Source organism: Poecilia formosa, unplaced genomic scaffold (genome assembly GCF_000485575.1).
Source record: "Poecilia formosa unplaced genomic scaffold, Poecilia_formosa-5.1.2 Scaffold33, whole genome shotgun sequence".
NCBI lineage: Eukaryota > Metazoa > Chordata > Actinopteri > Cyprinodontiformes > Poeciliidae > Poecilia > Poecilia formosa.
This window is the reverse complement of record NW_006799972.1, coordinates 1,486,657-1,509,140: the sequence shown is the minus strand read 5'-3', so window position 1 is coordinate 1,509,140 and position 22,484 is coordinate 1,486,657. Positions and strand designations below refer to the sequence as shown.

The following is a 22,484-nucleotide window of genomic DNA, read 5'->3' as shown; positions in this document are numbered from 1 at the left end:
ACACTGGCTACTTGAAAAATGTAAAGAGAAAGACTCACCAATGAGAAGCACTGTACCAACTGCTAATCCACCACCTGTAGGGAAAGAAAATATAACAGTATTATAATATCTTTATATATACACGAATATTGTTGTCGCCAAAAAATTATATAAAAGTGAGGGACTGGACGGCGTCTTGATTATATTATTCCACAGTATAGCATCTGACATTTGTGGTTTTATTTACTTTTATTGTTGTTGTTGTTGTTTTTATTATGTTCGTTTTATTGTTGTACTGCAGTTTTTGGCCCTGCTTCCAGGATAAATTTCTCCTATGGGAGACTAATAAATTATCTATATATCTATCTATAAAAACCTCCATAAGAAGGGTTTTAAAAAATATTTCATGACACTAGTTTGGCGAGAGAAATACCTCAATGAAACATTTTTTTGTTATTAAAAAAAAAAAAAAAAGCTCTGCAAGAGATAGGGATAATGCAATACGAGCAATTTTGGTTCCGACAAAGATCCATATTAATGCTTTTAACTTGTGATGTGTTGAAAATGTGAAGGTTTGTTTGCAGTTGAGTATGTTCACTCTGCCCAACATTGATTATAACGGCTTTTAGCCTGTGCAGCAGCGGGACACTGACCGAGCAGGTAGTCCAGCGACGTGACACCGGTCGAAACTAAGAGCTGTCCGTTTTGGACCGAAGGTCTCGTCCCGGGTATAGAGATCAATTTACTCCTTGTTTTCTTCTGAAAGCTCGTACAATTAGCCTGTAAACGGTCAGCTGAGGTTTTACCCACACTGTTCATGGGAGCTGCCATATTGCTACTGATGACGTCAATGTTGTGGAGCATGTTATCCAATCAAAGAAAAGTCCGGGGCAAGTCGACCAATGACAATCTTGTTTGTTACTTTGCTGTTTCAGGAAGCTGTCAAGGGGAAGCTGGAATTGTTATTGTGACTGCATGGTCACACTCAGCGTTGAGCTATAATCAGAAAAGATCCACAGATATCTGTAAGTTAACAGCTGCTGCTGCAAGTTTATCAATATTTGCTTTAAATTATGTTGAGTTTATGCGTTCGTGGCAATTCCTGGAATCTAGTCAGGGCTTAAAAGTGGCTTCTCACTTCAGGTTTTGCACAGAAAATAGTCATTTTCGTTTAGTGCTTAAAAGATTTCGGTAATCTGTGTTTATTTTATAGAGAGTTCATTAATGGGTTAAAAAAACAACATTGAAATTTTTTAGAGGATTTCAGAACAATTCGATTTAAGAAAAACGTTTTGATTTGGGATATTCGCCCAGAAAATGGTTTATTACTGTTGTTGTTTGTAGTAAATTCTTTTTAATAAAGTAGGTAAAGTAGGCACTAAGAAGAAGAATAAATATCGATGTCAAATACCTTGCTTTTAAAGTAAAATATGCCTATTTTGAAACAGGAATTTTAGAAAACACAAGAAAATATAAAATACGGGGAGATTCACAGACTTTATGGTGTGCTTTGGATCATTTGGAGTAGCCCAAGTTTCTTTGAGCTGAAGGTCAGCTCATGTCCAGACATTGTTGTCCATAATATTCTTGTAAAGAACAGAATGTATGAGTCATCAACTAGGCATGTCACTCAGGCCCTAAAGTAACCTCCAACACACTTAACACCTCCATGTTTTACAGTCAGAATGATGTTCTTTTTCTGAAATGTTGTTAGTTGTACCCCAAATGTACTGCGACACGCATCTTCCATAAAATCTGCACCCCTCTCTCACATCAATGGACAAAAAATGTATTTTAGTCTCCTGTGGATCACAGCTGACACTGTGGTTTTCTGGCACGCACGGGGCTTGTCAATTATTGTTTCTCATTTGTTCTTTAATGTGTTTACAAAAGAACAGTATTAACAATTTTTTTTTAGATCTATTAGTATATTTAATGCTGTTGAACAGTTTTTTGAAGAGATTTTTGGTTTCCAACAGTCAACAGGCCTAACTTAAGTCCTCAAAAACTTATTTAATCATATTCAATTTATGTTTTACACAAGTGACAGTCANCTGTAGGGAAAGAAAATATAACAGTATTATAATATCTTTATATATACACGAATATTGTTGTTGCCAAAAAAATTATATAAAAGTGAGGGACTGGACGGCGTCTTGATTATATTATTCCACAGTATAGCATCTGACATTTGTGGTTTTATTTACTTTTATTGTTGTTGTTGTTGTTTTTATTATGTTCGTTTTATTGTTGTACTGCAGTTTTTGGCCCTGCTTCCAGGATAAATTTCTCCTATGGGAGACTAATAAATTATCTATCTATGTATGTATAAAAACCTCCATAAGAAGGGTTTTAAAAAATATTTCATGACACTAGTTTGGCGAGAGAAATACCTCAATGAAACATTTTTTTGTTATTAAAAAAAAAAAAAAAAGCTCTGCAAGAGATAGGGATAATGCAATACGAGCAATTTTGGTTCCGACAAAGATCCATATTAATGCTTTTAACTTGTGATGTGTTGAAAATGTGAAGGTTTGTTTGCAGTTGAGTATGTTCACTCTGCCCAACATTGATTATAACGGCTTTTAGCCTGTGCAGCAGCGGGACACTGACCGAGCAGGTAGTCCAGCGACGTGACACCGGTCGAAACTAAGAGCTGTCCGTTTTGGACCGAAGGTCTCGTCCCGGGTATAGAGATCAATTTACTCCTTGTTTTCTTCTGAAAGCTCGTACAATTAGCCTGTAAACGGTCAGCTGAGGTTTTACCCACACTGTTCATGGGAGCTGCCATATTGCTACTGATGACGTCAATGTTGTGGAGCATGTTATCCAATCAAAGAAAAGTCCGGGGCAGGTCGACCAATGACAATCTTGTTTGTTACTTTGCTGTTTCAGGAAGCTGTCAAGGGGAAGCTGGAATTGTTATTGTGACTGCATGGTCACACTCAGCGTTGAGCTATAATCAGAAAAGATCCACAGATATCTGTAAGTTAACAGCTGCTGCTGCAAGTTTATCAATATTTGCTTTAAATTATGTTGAGTTTATGCGTTCGTGGCAATTCCTGGAATCTAGTCAGGGCTTAAAAGTGGCTTCTCACTTCAGGTTTTGCACAGAAAATAGTCATTTTCGTTTAGTGCTTAAAAGATTTCGGTAATCTGTGTTTATTTTATAGAGAGTTCATTAATGGGTTAAAAAAACAACATTGAAATTTTTTAGAGGATTTCAGAACAATTCGATTTAAGAAAAACGTTTTGATTTGGGATATTCGCCCAGAAAATGTTTTATTATTGTTGTTGTTTGTAGTAAATTCTTTTTAATAAAGTAGGTAAAGTAGGCACTAAGAAGAAGAATAAATATCGATGTCAAATACCTTGCTTTTAAAGTAAAATATGCCTATTTTGAAACAGGAATTTTAGAACACACAAGAAAATATAAAATACGGGGAGATTCACAGACTTTATGGTGTGCTTTGGATCATTTGGAGTAGCCCAAGTTTCTTTGAGCTGAAGGTCAGCTCATGTCCAGACATTGTTGTCCATAATATTCTTGTAAAGAACAGAATGTATGAGTCATCAACTAGGCATGTCACTCAGGCCCTAAAGTAACCTCCAACACACTTAACACCTCCATGTTTTACAGTCAGAATGATGTTCTTTTTCTGAAATGTTGTTAGTTGTACCCCAAATGTACTGCGACACGCATCTTCCATAAAATCTGCACCCCTCTCTCACATCAATGGACAAAAAATGTATTTTAGTCTCCTGTGGATCACAGCTGACACTGTGGTTTTCTGGCATGCACAGGGCTTGTCAATTATTGTTTCTCATTTGTTCTTTAATGTGTTTACAAAAGAACAGTATTAACAATTTTTTTTTAGATCTATTAGTATATTTAATGCTGTTGAACAGTTTTTTGAAGAGATTTTTGGTTTCCAACAGTCAACAGGCCTAACTTAAGTCCTCAAAAACTTATTTAATCATATTCAATTTATGTTTTACACAAGTGACAGTCAATTTTTGTATTTACACCCTGTTTGATAGGAAATTTAGCTTGAGGACCTGAAACATTTAAGTATAACAAGCAAAAAAACAGAAGAAATCTCTAAGGAGACAACTACTGAGCAACTGAGCTGATAATGAGGTATGCAGAGGTAATACATAAACATCAAAACTTCATTCATCAACCTCTTGGTGAAATATATTAGAACACGTCTAATATTCCACTTGTGTTTTTGGTTTTCTTAGACAGATTCCAAGGACATAGTTTTGGAGAGGAGGGCCTCAGGTTTTGGAACTTCAGGGTCTCATCTTTGATTTTGGCAGATGATGCGGTTCTCTTGGCATGTTTAGATCGTGACCGTCTTTACTGTTCTCTGGAGTAGTTTGCAGCCGAGTGCAAGGTGCCTGAGATGAGGGTATCTTGGTGTCTTATCCTTGAGTGATGGTAGAATGGAGAAGGAAATAAGAAAATGGGAAGACAGACTGAGACCTCGTCTGCGGTAAGGTGGGTGCTGTTCCAGTCTGCTGAGCCACATGCAAAGCTCCCAACTTACTGGTTCATCTCTGTCCTTGACCTCACAGATGGTAAAATGGATCTTGAGAAAGAGAACAAAGTCCTGGATACAAGCAGCTGAAATAAGCTTTCTCTGTCGGGTGGCTGGGCTCACCCTTAGAGATGGGGTGAGCAGCTCCGTGTTCTGGGGGAGAGCTGGGAATAGAGCTGCTGTTCTTTTGCATCAAAAGGAGTCAGCAGAGGTTGTTCGGGCATCCAGTCAAGATGTCTCTTGGGTGCTTCACTTTGGAGGTTTTTTTCTGGCACCTGAGCTAATAATTGGCAGACGCAGAACTCACTGCAGAGACTATGTATCTCTTCTGGCCTGGACATGCTCAGCCTGAGATGGAGAGTATTTAACTGCATGTTGGACCTGCTACCATCATGATCTGATCAAGAGTGAGCTAAAGATAATGGCTTAATGGATTGAGATTCAATTAAGGTTTTGCTTAGTGTAAGACAATGAACAGATCTTGGATCTATTTCTACAATAGTATCAAACAAAAAAAAGCCACAAAGATTATTATGCATAAAATTACTTTTATTTATTCTTAGACCTCCAAAATATGCTATTTAGGACAACCACAGTGGAATTTGAACATTACATATTCCACTAACATTTCTTTTGGAGTCGAGACTGATCAGTGACATCCTTAAGACAGCTGTAAAAAGCTCTGGGTAGCAGAGAGGCCAGAGGCCATGTAGGATCGCAGGATGCTGTGATTCTCCCAAGGAAGCAATCGCCCAACTGCTCACTTTACAAACGCTCTGAGCAGAGACAGTCCTGCTGTTTTGACAGCACTGTTGAGACTTATGCATGTTGACAGGAGGCCAAGGGAATATATCATGACTGACAACGCCGGGCATTGTGGAGAGACTATACGAGCCAAATAAGATGCTCTAACTGACCTGTATTTTTGAAAAGGAGATTTGGCTTCAGCAGAACAATAAGGGCAGGGATTTCTGCTAATCTGCACAGTATTGAGACTGATTAACAAATCTCTGCTGGACTTTTACTGTGCAGAAATATTTTTGGTGTCTCCACAACAGGCTTGAGTAATCGTACAAAAATAACACACCTTTTCAAATCAGGATCTAGCGGGGAGGTATGTTTTCTACTCTTATTATGTCAGCTGCTGTATCTGATTGAGCTAAATAATAGCAGCAGTCATAACATGTCAGACCTTTTCCTGGTCTGACTGTTTTGCTTTCTGCAATGTTGCTCTGCCATCGGTGTGGGATTGCTGTAAGGAGTGCTAACTTTTTGCGTCCAGAGGATGCCAGATTATTATCGGCATGCACCAAATTTGTTTTGTTAGCACTGAAAGAAAAGCAATAGTCTAACAGGGCATGCACAATAAGCACAGGGCAGGTTGTGTTTGCGGTTAATTTTATCAAACGATTACTCCCCCTCCCCTTTTTTTCATTTATTCTATCTCCCATAGTTTGAATTGCTTCAGTCTAGTTTTCTCAGATGTTTTTGTTTGAGTCATATGACATATTCAAACACATCCAGAAACAATCAAAATACAAAACATGTTCTTTTGTAGAATTGAAAAAAAAAAACTGCAGTCTAAAAATTGTGGGTGAGCTAAGATGTCTTTCACTAGTCAGTATTAAAAAATAGCAGCTAGTGTTGAGCTCGGGGCCGTGGATAACCCAAACTCCTTTGTAAATCTGATACAAGCACAGATAAGATCTCTGAATTCTTTCAACACAGAGCCGGCACCGCACAATCTCTTGTGGTCAATACAATAAGGCTTAGTGACTGACTTTCCACTGAATGTAATTGGCTGGGGACTGTGTCAGCCCGCACTTCCTTTCACTTCGCAGCAGTTGTATTCATATCACTTGGCTATTATTTGCTCTGACTGACCCTTTGATTGTAGGTATAAACTCTGAGCTCCTCAAATAGCAACCTCGCTCAGCTGTTTCACGGCTGCGTTGCCGTTAGCAACAATACAAAGAGCAATATGGAGATCAGTCTTTTCAATTAAACCTTTGATAGAAGGCAGGATCCGGAGGGACGGGGATTTTGTACAGACACCGTCCTGGGACTTTTACATCTGTTACTCCCCATCCAGCCAGGTGTCTGTGTTTAAATCTTCAGGATTAACTGTGATTGCATTGATAGTTGAAACAACTTCCCCTCATCCCCTCTGTCTCCTCCACACACACACCCCTTGTTGCCAAAGCTCCTCCTTTTTATGTCTCACATTAAGATCAAATCAAGCCATGCGCAACAGGACTCGCTCCCCACCCTCCCCTGCCTTCTGCTGTCCAGAGAAAGACATCAGAGGTGGGATTCGTCCCCACTCTGGTGTGGCTGCTTCTCCAGACTCCCTTCCATCTGTGATCCTCAGGGAGAAGAAGAATATCTGACAAGGGGCTCATAAGCCTCTTAGCCCCCCTGTTGCCCAGTTCTCTCTCAGCCCATGTTTTCCTAATTTGGTTGTGTAAGAAGTCCGCTGCAAGGCCCTTGTGTGCTGTTTGGATTGAAATTCGCATTGTGGTCCTAATAGACTGGTCATGTATATCAATTAACACTACTCACTCATGGCAGGGTCAAACCTCTCGAGACCAGTAGAGGTAAATCCTTTCTGACTATTTCCTTATGGCATCAATGATGTACGTTTAATTATCACTTAATTAATTAAGTATCACTTTTGGTGGGTTACTGACTATGTTTCATTGTAAGTTCCTGCAGTAGTTGTTGTTTTTAGCTTTACAAAGAATTGCACTGGAAAACACAGTTGGGTCCAATCAGTTGGCCTGTAGATTTTCCATTCATCATCTCTGGTGTCTGATTGGCTAATCCGTTAGTGAAAATTCAGGTTTTGTTGCCCGTTAATTAATTTAATCAAAGCTAATAACTTCCTATTGTTTTCATTTATTTCAATCATCCCGTTTAAATGGCAAGTTTTTGTGATATGAAAACTTAGATAAAAAATATTTAAAAACATTTTCAACATGTAATGTGACATTTATCTTGTACAATTCAGCTTGAAAAATACGTATCTGTTTGGGACATCAACAAAAGAAAAGTAAACCACCAAAAAAAGTACAGTAACATGATTGCACAACCACAGATTAGTACTTTTTTGGAACAACTTCTGATTCAATTTCAGCATCCAGTCTTTTTGAGTTCCCTCCTCCCATCAGTTATATTAAATCTGATCAACCTCAGACAAAGTTCAGGACACCTATCTCCACCATTCATTATGCAAGAAAACAAGTAAATCTTAGACAGGTTGCCAGTCTAGAATTATTTCATTTGACCATCATTATTTCTCATCTGATTTTATTCCACTGGATGTAAAACTATTGACTCTATCAAGTGAACCACAGTGCATGTTTTGCTTGTGTTTTATCTAACCAGCTAATGCTGGTTAGATAAAATCTCAACAGGCATTTCAAACCTTAAAGAAAACCAGCAATTGATCAATGAGTGAAATTGTTAAGACTTACTTATGTGGATTTAACATTCACCAATCCAAGTCATAATATGAAGCCTTTTCCTTATAAATATCATAAAACTGGACTCAAATACATTGATATCAAACATTTCCAGTTAACTCACAATTTAAGTTTAGTGGCAGCAACTCCCAAACTGCTCAATTTTTTCACCTTCCTGTATTTCTACATACAGGTATCTCTTTGTTCACCTTAACACAAATGACAGAAAAACACCAATTATTTTCTATCCTCAAATGTTTTTAACCACTCTTAATGGAGTAAATTATTTACCAGCATTTTCGCAAAGTGGGCATATAACATTGGGCATTGAAAACATTCTGATGATTTTGATTGCTTGAATGAATGAATGAATTTGGGTTCCCTCAATAAGAGGATCACAAAGTCAAACACACAATGATATAATTCCATCTGCAACTATTCATTTGAAATAGCCCTCTCATCCTGACTGCAGCGCTGCGAGGCGACAGCGGGAGGCCAGCGGTCACAGATGGTTCTGCAGGGACGGCTCCTTTGACTTTCTTCTCCTGTTGTTGTTTTCTCATGAACATGTTTGCCCTGTAATCTAGGATTAGCAGAGAGATTTTGTGTTAGTTTACAGCTGTAATACAACATGCGATTAATATCCTTTGCCCATCCAACACCACACACACACACACACACACACACAAATATGCAAGGGGTATTCGAGCTGAAAGATAGCATTGGTGCTTGATTCTTTGCCTGAGGGAAATTAGATCTAATAGATATTTAATTAGAAGTCTCTGTGTATGTCCACCTCACTCTGAGTCCCAAGAGTAACTTCAGCTCATATGTTACTCTTTCTATGTAACATGCAGGTGATGCTTTTGTCCGTGCATATGAACACACACACACACATACACAAACACACACTATCAGTGACAGAGGGGGACTCAGAAAACCAGGCGGCTGCATATGGACTCTTGATATCAGTCAGTGGCCGTGTGATCTGGTTATGCAAAGTCTCCTAATCCCTACCTATGATGAATGCATGCTGGAATGGAGGGGAGGGGGCGTGATGAAATAGAGATATGAGGGCAGCTGTATGGGAGGCTGTCCACTGTGCTCTGTGAATGAGTGCTAACAAAGATTCCTGATCCCTGGTCTAGCAGAAGGAGGTGAACACTGGAGATCATGTCTAAGAGTGCATTACAGTACCACAGAGATGGAAATTCAGGTGAAGCAAGCTGAGAGTAAGAGGAAGAGGCATGAACATGCTGCCTTATAGCGCAGAACAGAGATTCACATTAACCTTCAGTCCACTTTCTTGCCAACAGAGGAATTAGAGGGCCAGAGGTGTTGTTGTACCAGCTGGGGAAGTACTGAGTTTGCAGAAGATATAGAAGTATGCTGGAACCTCAAAGGGGCCTTTCTTTTGGGTTCCATGCAGGGTATCTATATATCCTCCTTCACCTGCTTGAGCCCTGCTATTCTCAGTGTTTTCTGGAAAGCGCAGGGTTGTCAGGGGTGACAGTGGAACAGAGGGAAGAAGTTGTGGGGAAGTGAGAGGAGGATGGAGTCTATCTTTTTGGGATCAAAAAGGATGGCGAATAGGCCAAAGAGACACATGAAAGAAAAGATGGAGAGTTTAATAGTTGAAATGCGGTTGGAATGAATGAGAGGGACCTGTGCGTATAACACAGAGAGAGAAGAGTGGCGGGGGTAATGGGATTAGGGGTAACACCTTTGGCAGGACTCACAGAGCCACCTGACACCCGGTCTGTTGGGAACCTGGAGAGAAACAGGGGGTGGAGGTGGTGGGGTAAGGGAAAAATTGGGGGTCCTAATCCTTGTCCATCTTTGGGAAGTCATTCCCAGAGCTCTGAGGATTTGGAACTTTGGTTTCCGCTCTGCTTGCTTTGGTTAATAATACCCTGGGAGGGAGAGGAGACATGGCGAGAGAAAGAAGGAAAGAGACAGAAGGAATAGAAGAGATGAAGAAAAAGATTTATTTACCCTGTGGAGGGCTAGCAGGACAGCAGCCTGAGAAAAAAGAAAGTGACTGAAGCAAGCACTAACATCTAAGCCCAGCCATATACAGTTCCTGTTTGTGTATGTGCAGGTGTGCGAGAGCTTTTCTACATATAGAGCCTGCTGGACAGTGTGTAAATACTGGCTTGCTTTCTTCAGTTCATCCCGCGGGTTGAGTAAAAGTCAATAACCCAAAAGTGGTTGTGATGTTTGCTCAGAAGACCTATTCCTTGTGTGTTTAAATGACAGTGTTTGCAGGGCTGCTGTAAGTGTGCCCGGGTGTTTTTGTGTTTCTATGGTGCCGACAGGAGCTGATAACAGCTCTAATGATCATGGCAGCACAGTCAGGGACGTGGTTGTAGACGGGGCAAGGCTGCCTGGCTGGATGTGTCACAGTTTCTGTGTTTGTCCATCACCTGAGCTCAAGGTGTTGATAGGTCCATCGTCCACAGGGTCAGAGTGCGGGACAGTTTTCTGGTGTGAACTGGCCACTCAGCCCCTGAGAATGAAACACTAAAGAATGTGCCATCTTAGCGGTAGGCCAACTGTGACAACCTTGTCCACACCTCCAGAAATGAAACTCCTCACAGCTTTAGTTTTTTTTTTTTTTTTTTTTGTTTTTTTTGTTTGTTTTTTTTAAAGAAATTTTGTAACTTTTGGCTGTTCTCTTCCTTAGGTGGAGATGTTCCGTCATATGCTGGGGAAAACCCTGGGCCTCTTGGGTTACACCATCCAGTACGGTTGCATTGCACACTGTGCCTTCGAATACATTGGCGAATTTGTGGTGGTTTGTATTTACCAGTTTACATCACCGATGCCCCTTTTTCACACGTTTTTCTACGCAAAATAATAACCTTTTTTTGTTGTTGTTGTTGTCTTCATTCAGTGTTCTGGTCCTTCTATGGAGCCCACAATTGTAAACCACGATGTTGTCTTCTCTGAACGTATGAGTCGTCATCTTTTTAAAATAGAAAAGTAAGTAGGATGGATCAGAGATTCTGTTTGCTTCACTGAAAGGTTTGGGTCTTGTATCTAGCTTGATCAAACCTTTTGACTCTGACCTCCCATCTCTAAAAACTCTTTGCTCTTGTGCCTGTTTCAGCTCGCCAGTGGAATTTTGTGATCTAACTAAATTAACATCTTCTTTATAAAAACAACAAAATATGCAAGTTTCTCGAAAGAATGTGTTTTATTTACCTTAATATTATAATGCTGCCATTGTTTATATGAAGGTCCTCTACCAATGTATTTGACTCTTAGATTTCTCTAACCAAGAAAGGGAAGGAAATGAGGTGGCAGAACCATAAAGCTCGAGAGGAAGTGGTTCCAAAAACGTAAATAAACTCCAAAATAGACATTAGCTTTACTGTTCTTGGACAGCATTGTTGATATTTCTCTCCACCTAGTCCACTTCCACTATGCGGTTTTTGTATCTGCATCTTGCTGTGTCAGATAAACGTTTGAGGAGCGTTCATCTGACATAGGGAGGAAATATTTATGCGGTTCTTCAGTAAAGATTGTTAAATGGATAAAAACTCTGTATGGAAATTGCACCGTCGTTGTCCACAGAGGCTGTGACTGTTTGTGGGAACCCCAGAGGGTTGAAGGGTGATGTATACGGTAGGGGCGTCCTGAAGGTGTCCCACGTCGTTGTGTGAAAAATGTGTACAAAACCTAACAGTCCACAACCATGCGACTGTGCGTCGACTGGGTTAAGTATGTGGGAGCATTTAAATGTCCAAATTAGACCTTCAATATGAGAATTCTCTTTGAGAATTTGAGAATTATACATATAATTGATAAGTTTTAAGGTTTTAATTCACTTTATTTTATAAGAAACAAGCTGGTCCATTTAAACTCTTAGTCAAAAAATAGTTTAACCAACAGTTAACTATTTGTCTTGTTTATTTGCTTTGTTTATTAACTAATTACACTTAATTAGGCTTGCTTTGTTTCTTTCTTTAGCCCATTAATAAGTACAGACTGCTGGATTAACATTAAATGTGACTTTTTATGATCAGTTAGATATTCCATGCTTGCTCTTTCATATTTATTATAAAAAAATTTTGGTGAACTATTTTGCTGATTTGATTTTGATAAGTAGTGAGATTGGATTGTTTCTGGCTTGTTTCTTAGAAATTTGCACATATCTGCTGCAGCTGGTTTTGCAAACATAACTGATTGTATTCGAGTGACTGCATCATGCATTGTGTGTCATTCCATGAATATTTGCATTTATTTGTTTTCAGGGGTGACATAGTAATTGCAAAAAGTCCATTCGACCCACAAATGAACATTTGTAAAAGGGTTATTGGACTGGAGGGCGATAAGATCTGCACCAGTTCTCCATCAGACTTGTTCAAGACCCACACATATGTGAGTATCTATTTACGTTTTAGACACTGTCTTCCCGCAAACAACCACAGTTCAAAGTGTTTCCCAAAGATGAGGAAAAGGCACAGTTAAATAGAGAGTGAATGAAAAATGTGTTGAGTACAAAACACTTGATAGCTTCTCTCATCCTAAAATGAATGCTTATGCATGATGCAAAACTGTGTCTGAGTCGTTCTCTGTGTGACTATCGCAGTCTATAGGCTTTCAGAGTTGTTTACATTTTAGACCATGCACATCCATTTTATGTCAGTGGTCAAAATATCAGCTTTTGACAACACCTATATTTCCTAAGAATGGTGATAAAACCAGAGAATGAACAGGGTTTCTGCTGCCAAAACCACTGTCATTGCTTTTCTATTACTGCTCCCCCCTCCCCAACACCCACAGCTCAGGCCCGCAATCTCTCTGAAGCCTGTTAGAGTTAGTGCCAGCCGAATGGACAGACTGATGGGTGGGAGGAGGGTTATCTGTGTGTGTGCGCGTGTGTGTGTGTGCGTGTGCGTGTGCGTGTGCGCGTGTGTGAGTGTGTGTGTGTGTGTGTGTGTGTGAATGAGTATATGACAGTCCACAAACCAAAGGTTGTGTTTATGTTGCATCTCTTTGAATTTACTTTGTATTTTATAGACTATGGGCAAACGCCTGAATAAGTTCAGAAAAATATAGCACAAGGCCAGGCCTGCAAGTGACATTCATCAAATGACAAAGTAAATACTTACTTCTACTATCTTTACCTCCACATAGAAACGATTGAAAAAGTGTATCATATTTCAGTGAAAATCTTTCCACTTTAAGTCATTTTAAAACTTTAAACTAATTTATTTGGGCTCAGGTGAACTTTTTCTTTGAACACCTTGAACACACTCTGACGATGTTATGCTTTCCACTCAGTCTTTAAGTGATAGACCAGTTTCAAACAGAAACAGGACTCTATGATGTCAGCAACTTGAATGTAGCTAAAGACTAGAAAAGTCCCTTGAACTACCACAATGAAATTAATCTGCATGTGTACCACATAAATAGCTAATTATTCATTTAAGTACTCTCTGTAAGTATGAATAAAATAAACATCTGCAGGCTATAGTTCTTGGTGAAGCAAATTTTGTCATTGTGGGTAATAATGGGCAAAATTAACCCATCATCCTTAATGTATTACTTGAATGCACTCACTTTTATAACCCTATTTTTTTTCACATCCCAAAACTGTATAATTAATTTGCATTTTTTAAAACGTGTTTGTGGTGGCTTAAATCTGCTACATTTCTAACTTCCTTCAGAAACTAGCTGTGCTGCAGGGGAAGCTACCAAAAAAGTGCTAGTTTTAGCTGTATATATTTAATATATATGAACCCCTTGTACATAATTCTCTAAGATGCAATATATTAAGGAAAAGCCGAGGCATAGTATGATGTGTATTGGGGTTCAAATCCGTGTTTGTAGGCTCTGATGTCAAAAGGATGCAAGCTCAGCTCTCTATGGAGACAAAATAAATGCCATCTATCATCAAATATGTGGTGTCATGAATTTATGTATTTTAACTCCTAAGAATATATCAGTATTGTTTACCAGCATCTAGTCTAACTGAGAAAATACCTCTTCATATAAATGTCCCCTAATATAGTTTTTTTTCCTCTAGTGCAGAGAATCTATGTCCCTGTGTGTGGTTATTATGATAGTGTGAAACATTATATGTAGGCCTGTAAAGATGATTTTTGTAAGACGGTGTTAGACCCTGTCATCACCTCTTTTCTTGTTCAGGCAGATAGGCAGACCTGTCTCCTCCACCCCCAGAGATCCAGCTATGTACTAATTGCTCTCTCACCTTTTCAGAATCATTTCTATTGTGTCAAAACAATACCGGTTGATCTCTAATGTTACACCAGGGGACAGAGAAAGACATGCGAGATGAAACGTCAGCCATACTTTCTGTGCTCTGCTGTAAAGTTAGACAGAGAGAGATATGGCTGGAGATGAGCTGAATATTCATACACACTGTATTAACGGAAAGTAATTCCTCACCCCAATCATGTTAAAATAATGAACAGTGTAACGGCAAGGTTGTTAAACAGCCGTCCTCCACAGTGAAGAGAGCTCTGGCTTCAGCTCTGCTCGACACATCTCTGACAAGCGCACAATGCCTGGCATGGACCCAACCTGCTAACGCAAGACCGCCCCTGCCTTCCCCATCCATCCTGCCCGGCAGTCCGCCGGCGGATTAAAGGAGCTCCATGTAGAAACACTTTAAGCCTGTGTTGAACTTGATATTTAGAAATGCTTGTTGAAATCTGTTCAAAGTCAAAAACAGACATTGATGTTCATTGAAGATGGATGACAAAGTACTTACTAATCTCATCTGTCTTCAGATAAACTGCCTAATAACAGGGTTTTGTGTATCATTTTCTGAAAGAGAATACAAAAATGAGCATCTGGGTCCAGTTGTCTTTTCAGTGCTGAAGTTTTCCTCTGGCATTTTTTTTTCTCTCTCTTTGTGACTTTGTGAAGATAGTTTCTAGCTTCAGTTTCAATTTGCCATGATCTGAAAGGCCAAGTTTCAAAGATTTCTGTTTAATCACGTTTTAAATTACTGCCTGGTTCATCTTCCAAGTATGCTTGTGTATATATTTTTGCTTAGACGGTGAATAGTTTAATGGATGAGATCCTTTGTTTAAATAATTCTAATTGGCTGAAAAATAAATCAAGAGAGATTACAATGATTGATCTTAATTAGACTAAAGAAAAAACCACCTGGAATACAATTATTCACACCGCTTCACCTTTTCCGTGTTTTGTTACACTGCACCCTTATTTGAAATTGAATTAAATTACAAAAAAATTAATTAGATTAATTTAATTTAATTAAACTCTCTCCTCATACCAAATGTTACAATATGGAGGTTGTGAAAAGGCCCCTAATGGACTCCCAGATCATGAGAAACAAAAAGAAACCCTGGCACATCTCATCCCTGCAGTGAGGCATGATGGTGGCGGCATCATGTTATGGGGATGGATGGCAGCAGTAGGACTTGTGAGGTTAGAAAAAAGATGAATACAGCAATGTACAGAGACATCTGGGATGAAAACCTGCTCCAGATCACTCTTGACCTCAGACGGAGTTGACGGTTCATTTTAAATCAGCACAAGGACCCAAAGCCCACTGCCAAGATGTCAAAAAAGTGACTTGAGCACCGATCTGGGAGTCCACATTTGAATATCACTGAATTTCTCTGGAGAGATCTGAAAATGGCCATAAATCATCCAACCTGAAGAAGCTTGAGAATAACTGCAAAGAGGAATGGGCAAAACTGTCTAAAGATGGACAAATTAAGCTTGTGACATCATATTCAAGAAAAAAACACGAGGCTGTAGTTGCTTCTAAAGGTGGATCAGCACGTCTTTGCTGATTTGGATACCTGCATAAGTACCTGTGAATACTTTCACAGCCTTACATAAGGTTATGAATGCTTAAAAAATACAACAGTAAAAAGAAAATTTTAAATGCGATAACACAATAGACCATTTAAATAAAATGCACCAATGCTTCATCAAATGCCTGTGCTGGTACACCAAATGTGTATTGCTCTTGATGTGAGGTTGAGTCTGAAAATAATTTCAAAAGGAAGTGTTGGGCAGGCCCTTGACATTTGTTGACCAAAAATCTGTTTTTTTTTATAGATAAACAGAATTAAGAGAGGGTTTTAATAAAAAATAAATAAAGCCAAGTTATGATTTGGCAGATGATGATTTGGCAGATGACAAACAGTAGCGTTTCTTTTTCCTGTGCTTGGGAGCCAGCATATGTTACCATGTTAATGAGGTGTAATGGTGAGAATCCAGCATGTTGACATATGGTTCTCAGATGACTCCTTTAATGATATTCATTTGTGTCGTTGTTAGTCAGCGAGTTGTTTACCTCATGTTAGGTCAACGTGTCACTGGCTTGTGATTATGTCACATCATCTGTCTCAATTATCAAATATGAAATGAAATGCAGCGTCCCGCATTATGACTGGGGAGCAATCAGAGACCGGAGTGATAGGAGGAAGGAGCTGGAGAACAGGAGAAGGCATGACATCACTCCACTGCTAGTTTCCCCATTTCCTTATTCGCGTTTTCCCGCTTTCTTCCAGAGGACTTTTGCCGTTAAAAAAAGTTGGGCAACACAAAAATAGACTCGTGGATTGTGATGCCCATTATGACAATATAATGTGTTGTTGATCCTGTCTGCACATATAGGGGGACAGCACACTTAATTAGGGCCTTGACAAGCCTACTCTCCTAAAGTGATGAGATTAATCATAATTGGTGTCACTGTGAATTAGAGCCTGCTTGGATGACTGCCCCACTGGCAGGTCGGACCGCGGTGGAGACCCTTGGACGCTGCTGCTAGCCGCAGCTTAGTTCGCTCCCTCTTTCTCCCTCTGTCCAGCTATCTCAGGCCCCTCTCTGGCTTTGCCCTCCCTGGGTACGAGGGGCGCAGATCTCAGCCAACAGCCTAATGACCCTGTTTGAAGTTCTCCTAAGTCTCCATCTCCCAACCCGGTTTGTTACCCATGACCCCTCGCCTACGACGTCACTGCGGTGATAAAGAGGGATCGGCAAGTTGACGTTAAGATACGTGAGGAGGGAGAGATAACTGAGGGGACTCTATGTGGTGAAGGGGGTGAGGTTTACTCAGAGTTGCACTACATTGTGAGAATAACTCACTTTTATGCAGTCTTGAGGGCGGCGGGGAATTTGAATCATGTTTTACTTTGGATAAGTGCACATGTTAATCATTTTGTCAACATTGTGTGTGTAATAATGATTTTAGGTTCCAATGGGCCATGTATGGCTGGAAGGGGATAACCTTAGGAATTCCACTGACTCAAGGAACTACGGCCCAATTCCATATGCCCTGATCCGAGGTCGTGTTTGCTGGAAGGTAACGCACAAATTCAAATTTAAAAAGTGTCTCGGTTTGTAAAACGTGCGTAAAGCCTTGATGATCCATTTTCTTATCTCGGGTTGAAAATTAGCAAAGTGTTTGGAGTTGAGTCACTTTGCACTTATTGTTCTCCAATAAATCCCTCCATTATGGCCAAGTACTAATCAGAGATTATAGTCAGTTGGAAGTTTGAAACAAGTATGTGTGATTGGCCAAAGCCTGGACAGCATATTGTCTAGCTTTCCATTCTGCTATGTTGTCATGTCACCGGATGTCATCGCAACCATGACCCTGGAAATAGGTCAGGAAACCTTCTGTCCATCTGATTGGATGGCAGCACTCCACTGGAGGCCCTGCTACGACAGCTGATGAAATAACAGGATTTTTAATGAGGTCAAATGCATCATTAAAAGCTGTATTAGGGCGTGTGTCCAAGATGTGAAATAAAGTGTTTTTTCTCCCTATAATGGCTTTTATTTTTGTATTAATCAAATCTTATTTCTCCTTGAACTCCTTGTTATTCTGCTTTTTTTCCCTTCACAGCTCTGGCCGCTGCATAGCTTTGGCACTCTGAGTGAAAGCCCAACCAAACGCATCATTAAAACTCAGACGGACTCGGACTCGGATTGACAAACTCAGTTGTTTACTTTTCTGTACTTAGTTTAAACCTCTTTTTAATAAAATGGCTACGTAGCCAATTTTCTTGTTGTGATTTTTTTGCTTAATTATAGTCAGACACGTTTTAAATGCAGGTTTTCTTTTCTTTTTGGCAAAAACACTTAGTGTTCATACATACTTGATAAATGGTACTGCTTTAGAAGTGCCAGAGCCCTTTGTCATCTGGGGCTTACAGTGTATTTATGAGAGTGGTGAGCAGTGTGTAAAACTGAGTTCCTGTGGAACAACACATGCAAGAATTTACACAGGTAAACCTGAGTCACGCAATCATCAATATGCCTCGCAAATAGAGAATTACGACCCAAATCTGTAGGTTTCAGATCTCTTTCCACTTAGTATTGTAGATTTCTTTTTATATTTAATTGCAACGTGAAATACACCCAGTATATCAAGACTGCATAATTATGCAGAAATGCTGCGCTCACTTTTCTACAAAACAATATCTGTCAAAAAATGAATATCATGCTTACCCTGTCTTGGCATTATGATGAAACACACAAAGCCCCTGGCTGCTTAATATTTCATTAAGGCAGAAAAAGCAGTTGGAAAATTTAACTATGCAATATTAATATGTACTTAGTAAATCCTGTCTTGCTACTGAATAAATTTTGTGTTGAACTTAGTAAAATATCTCAGTAAAATATGTCCAGACCTTCTTTATATGTAGCTTTATAGATGTAATTCCTCATTGCCTGTTTGTTGAAGGCATAGTCAAGACAAGGTCACTTTTGAAATTGTTAATATTTATGGGATTTTTCACAGAATATGCAGGTCATAGATTTAAAAAGGCAATGATTTGGTGAAAACTTTTATATGAAGCACTTTCGTAAATAAAAATGTTTACCCTTTCAATTTTTTTAAAGTGACCAACATTAAACTCTGTGCTTTTTTTATTATATCCTAAAATATTAAATATCTGTTTTGAAAACTGGTTGAGAGAGAGAAAAAAAAATACCACTTCACTACTGCACATTTGCAAGTCTTGCTTCTCCTGCTCAGACCTTCCTGGGCATGGGGACACAGAGCGTTCACATACTGAGCTCAGCTGGTCATCCTCCGAGGCAGAGAGGGGACTCTTCTCTTTGAGCTCCCCGAGGGAAGTGAGTTCTGGGCAGCCGTGGGTCCCTGTCCAGCTGCTTCATCTGTCTGGAGGGGACCAGAGGGTCACAGACAAGGCTCTCTGTGACACTGAATTATCTGCCTGAGTGTGATTGTGCCTGCTGGGAGAGACACTCAAGATAATATGAGTGTGTGCTTATAAAAACAAAAAAAAACATTTTTTTCAGGGATTTGCTTCCAGCGCATCTTCGTTCTCAAGGTTTTACATTCATCTGTTGCGTGTCAACACTGTTCTGCTGTTTAGCTGAAATGCTGACACAAGCAATCTCAGCATGTGCCCCTTAAATATACTTGCCTATAGAGGGAGCCATGGCTGTTTACTGTAGTAACTCATTGTGGAGTTCAAGGAAAGATAAGGTTGGGGAGTCAGACCACCATCGGTCTGATAGGACATGTTTGTCATTCTTTCCCTACCCTGGGGAGAGTTTGACTGTATTAGAGCAAAGAATAATAACGCAAACTGTTAAATATATTTTTGCGTTGTAACTCTTCACAATACTATGAGTTGAACCAAAGTTCCGAGGAAACGACAGAGGTGTAGATCACTCTGATGCTGAGTGGGCACAAAGCCGGGAGTGAGGCTGGAGGAGGTAGACATCGGAAGAACCAGACAACAGACAGCTGTGCTGAGCTATGCAGCACCGCACAGTCAGGCTGTGGGCTGTCAGCGAGGCTGAGGTGTGTCTGCTCCCTACATAGGAGACAACAGGGACAGAAGAAAGGTGTACCAATCCCGTGTCATTTCACATTATGGATGTGCCCTGTAAATACAAAGGTACTTTATAGTTTCTGTTACAGTAAAACAAAAACAAAAAAAGATTGAAGAGACATTGCTCTGTATCATACATAATGGTAGTGTTCACTTTTAGTTTTTATAGTCTTTTGCTTTCTTTTTTTTACCTAGCAAGTATATCCACATAAAATAAAAGACTATTTAATCAAATCATTTAATCGTTAAAATCGCAAGATAGCAAGATCACACCAGTAACCACTCATAAATTCAGATCTGTTGCCTTCCAAACGATAGTGTGCGGATTTTCATTTTACATGCGGTTATCTTTCTTTTTTTTCCCTTTTTTGACACTGGTGGTCAGAAATGTTTGATGAGGCCAGGGTTGATCGGCGATGGTCCCAGTGTGTTTTAATGTCCCTGTGCATGTTTGGTTGTGGAGTTATTTGCATTCACTTACATGCTGTAGCCAACTTCAAACAGACCGGTAGCCTTGTTTTTTTGTTTGTTTGTTTGTTTTGTTTTTTGGCTCAAAAATGTTGACTGTTTCATCTTTTTTTATAAACTGTGCAAATTATGTTTTGTTTTGTTTTTATTTGTCCAAAGTTCCATAACTCTTTTTTTTTTTTTGGAGTGATCAGCAAAGGGAAAACATCATGCTGATTTATTGCTATAAAATAATACAGACTAGTAAATTAAATTCTGTTTCAAATTCTTAGTTTTCTCATGAAAGCACTCAATTAGAAGGTGAGTTACGTAATTTAAAAGTGGAAGTGGTGCATTCCGACATCCTGTGGGTATATTATAGTAGTGGCAAACCAATACAAGATCTCTAAACAATGACTGCAGTGTGTTTCATTCAAAACATACCGCTTGGTTTAGTTTGATCAAGTCAAAGGATAAGAACTGGTTATGTCTGATCTGTCAACTTCATGTGGTAGGGCATTCATTTAACTATAATCAGGGGAAACAAGAGTCTGAAGCTCACTAATAAACTTTATTGGTGCTTGCAATACAAACAGATTAACATTCAGAAACTGACTCTGCTTTCTTCAGAGTTTTTTGGGGTTACAGTGTTTGTCTGATGTATTGCATGTTTCCACTTTGCAAAGCTACAAACTCAAACAACAAGCTCTTGTCCTCCATTGTGTTTTAGGAGCTTTTCCTTCAGCTTTAAATCTCCCCTTTCTGCAAATAGGTGCTCCATTTTACAATACACAAGTACACCCTGGACAAGTCGCCAGCCCGTTATGGGGCAACACAGACACACACGCAGGACAAACACTGACACCCAGGAATAATTTCATAGAGACCGACTCTTTGCAGTATAACAGATTTGCTGGCTGAAGGGAATAATTTTTGCAGGACTAGAATCAGTGCCTTTGTGAGTGGAAGCTGATTGGAAATGGTTCTAAATTGTTTTCTGTTTAGCTATTTTAATATTTTTTTAAAAATCCCAATTTAATAAAAAAAAATGGGTTCCTTCAAAAATTTGGATTTTCATCTTTTTTTCCCTCAATTTTCACTGTTTAACATATTTTCATACTACAGGTCCAATAAAAGACATAATAGTAAAGATGGTACAAAGTGGGCAAACAGGACAAGAAATAATGACTGTGGAGAACAGTGTGTAGACAGACAGCATGGGTTCATTTCAGGTTAACTGGATCCTTTAATCGTGCAAAGACACGTGAAACAGCAAAAACAGGAGGTATGGGCAAAGAGAGGACTGTCACTAGTAATAGGCAGGTTTGTTTGTTTTTATATCCATGTTGGAGAATGTGACCCGAAAGCAAACTTAGGTCAGATGCAGCAGCATTGTTCCGACATCCTAATCTCTCTTGTGGTACCTCCAAATCAAAAATATCTCAAATCTGAATACATGCCACGAAACAGAGGGTACTAATGACAACCTGTTTCACTTTCATGGGCACAACTGCGACTTGTAAAATATTTTTATTTCTATAAAGTCATGTCACTTTTCTACATGGACTCCTTCCTTATTTCTGTCCTGTTGTTGCGCCCAGCTTTCTTCCATCACTTCGTCTTTACAGGCTCCCCTCTCCCATCCACTTATGTTGCCTGTGGCCGATGGGGAATTGCTCCTTTCACTGATGGATCCTTTCATTCTCCCCTTTTAATCAAGCCTGTTAGTACTTCTTAATTAAGACATCACAGTCGTGTTTGATCAGTCGCGCTCCTCTCCGAGAGGAGGGAGGGAGAAAGACAGTGAGAGAGATCATGAAAAGGAGCCCATATACCCTACCGGTCGCAGCTTTCTGTGTGTGAAGATGACTGAACAGCTTCAATTGTAGCAGATACACCTCCTCCGACTCTTCTCTGCCAGCCCTTGAGGCTCGCAGTGTGTACTTTTCCCAAACCAACAGGCGTCAACCTCCAGAGATCCATACCAGACAGATGGTATTGGAGGCTGGGTGGGATGGCTATCGAGCTCCCTACTGTCAGTTTGTTCTGATGATCACACACACCAGGCTGTCGATACTCACAGTCTGCTAATCAAAGAGTTAAAAAAAAAAAAATGGAACACAAAGACTCTTTAGAAATGTAAACTTTGCAGGTTTTCATTTAGGAAGTGAGACTCCGAACTTCAAAAACAGTAAAAGTTACACTGTTGTTTTTGCCTG

At 39.6% G+C, this 22,484-nt stretch overlaps 2 protein-coding genes across 9 annotated transcripts in view; one reads left to right on the top strand and one right to left on the bottom strand.

Annotated features, from left to right (window-relative positions):
* The window catches only part of LOC103136605 (elongator complex protein 4-like), a 51,991-nt gene extending 49,172 nt beyond the window's left edge, over positions 1-2,819 (bottom strand). Inside the window, exons 1-2 of one of the 2 annotated variants that reach the window (XM_007549924.2) lie at positions 2,593-2,819; positions 39-74 (exon numbers count right to left, since the gene is read on the bottom strand). In XM_007549924.2, the coding sequence (XP_007549986.2) occupies positions 39-74; positions 2,593-2,803 (247 nt within the window). In that variant the 5' untranslated portion in view covers positions 2,804-2,819. Of the gene's footprint in view, positions 1-38; positions 75-632; positions 859-2,592 lie in introns of those variants that run through there. The other variant, XM_016670395.1, reaches the window with a different exon arrangement.
* immp1l (inner mitochondrial membrane peptidase subunit 1) lies at positions 935-18,010 on the top strand. 7 transcript variants are annotated; one of them, XM_016670396.1, is made up of 8 exons: positions 935-1,004; positions 4,021-4,120; positions 4,225-4,483; positions 10,674-10,784; positions 10,884-10,972; positions 12,247-12,373; positions 17,199-17,309; positions 17,856-18,010. In XM_016670396.1, exons 4-8 carry the CDS (start codon positions 10,680-10,682, stop codon positions 17,940-17,942), a joined length of 519 nt encoding a protein of 172 aa, XP_016525882.1. In that variant the 5' UTR covers positions 935-1,004; positions 4,021-4,120; positions 4,225-4,483; positions 10,674-10,679; the 3' UTR covers positions 17,943-18,010. The 7 variants fall into 7 exon arrangements, with proteins under 7 accessions (XP_016525882.1, XP_016525884.1, XP_007549877.1 ...); XM_016670397.1 differs by lacking the exon at positions 935-1,004 and adding an exon at positions 2,881-2,964; XM_016670398.1 differs by lacking the exon at positions 4,225-4,483.
* Positions 18,011-22,484: the final 4,474 nt, after the last annotated feature.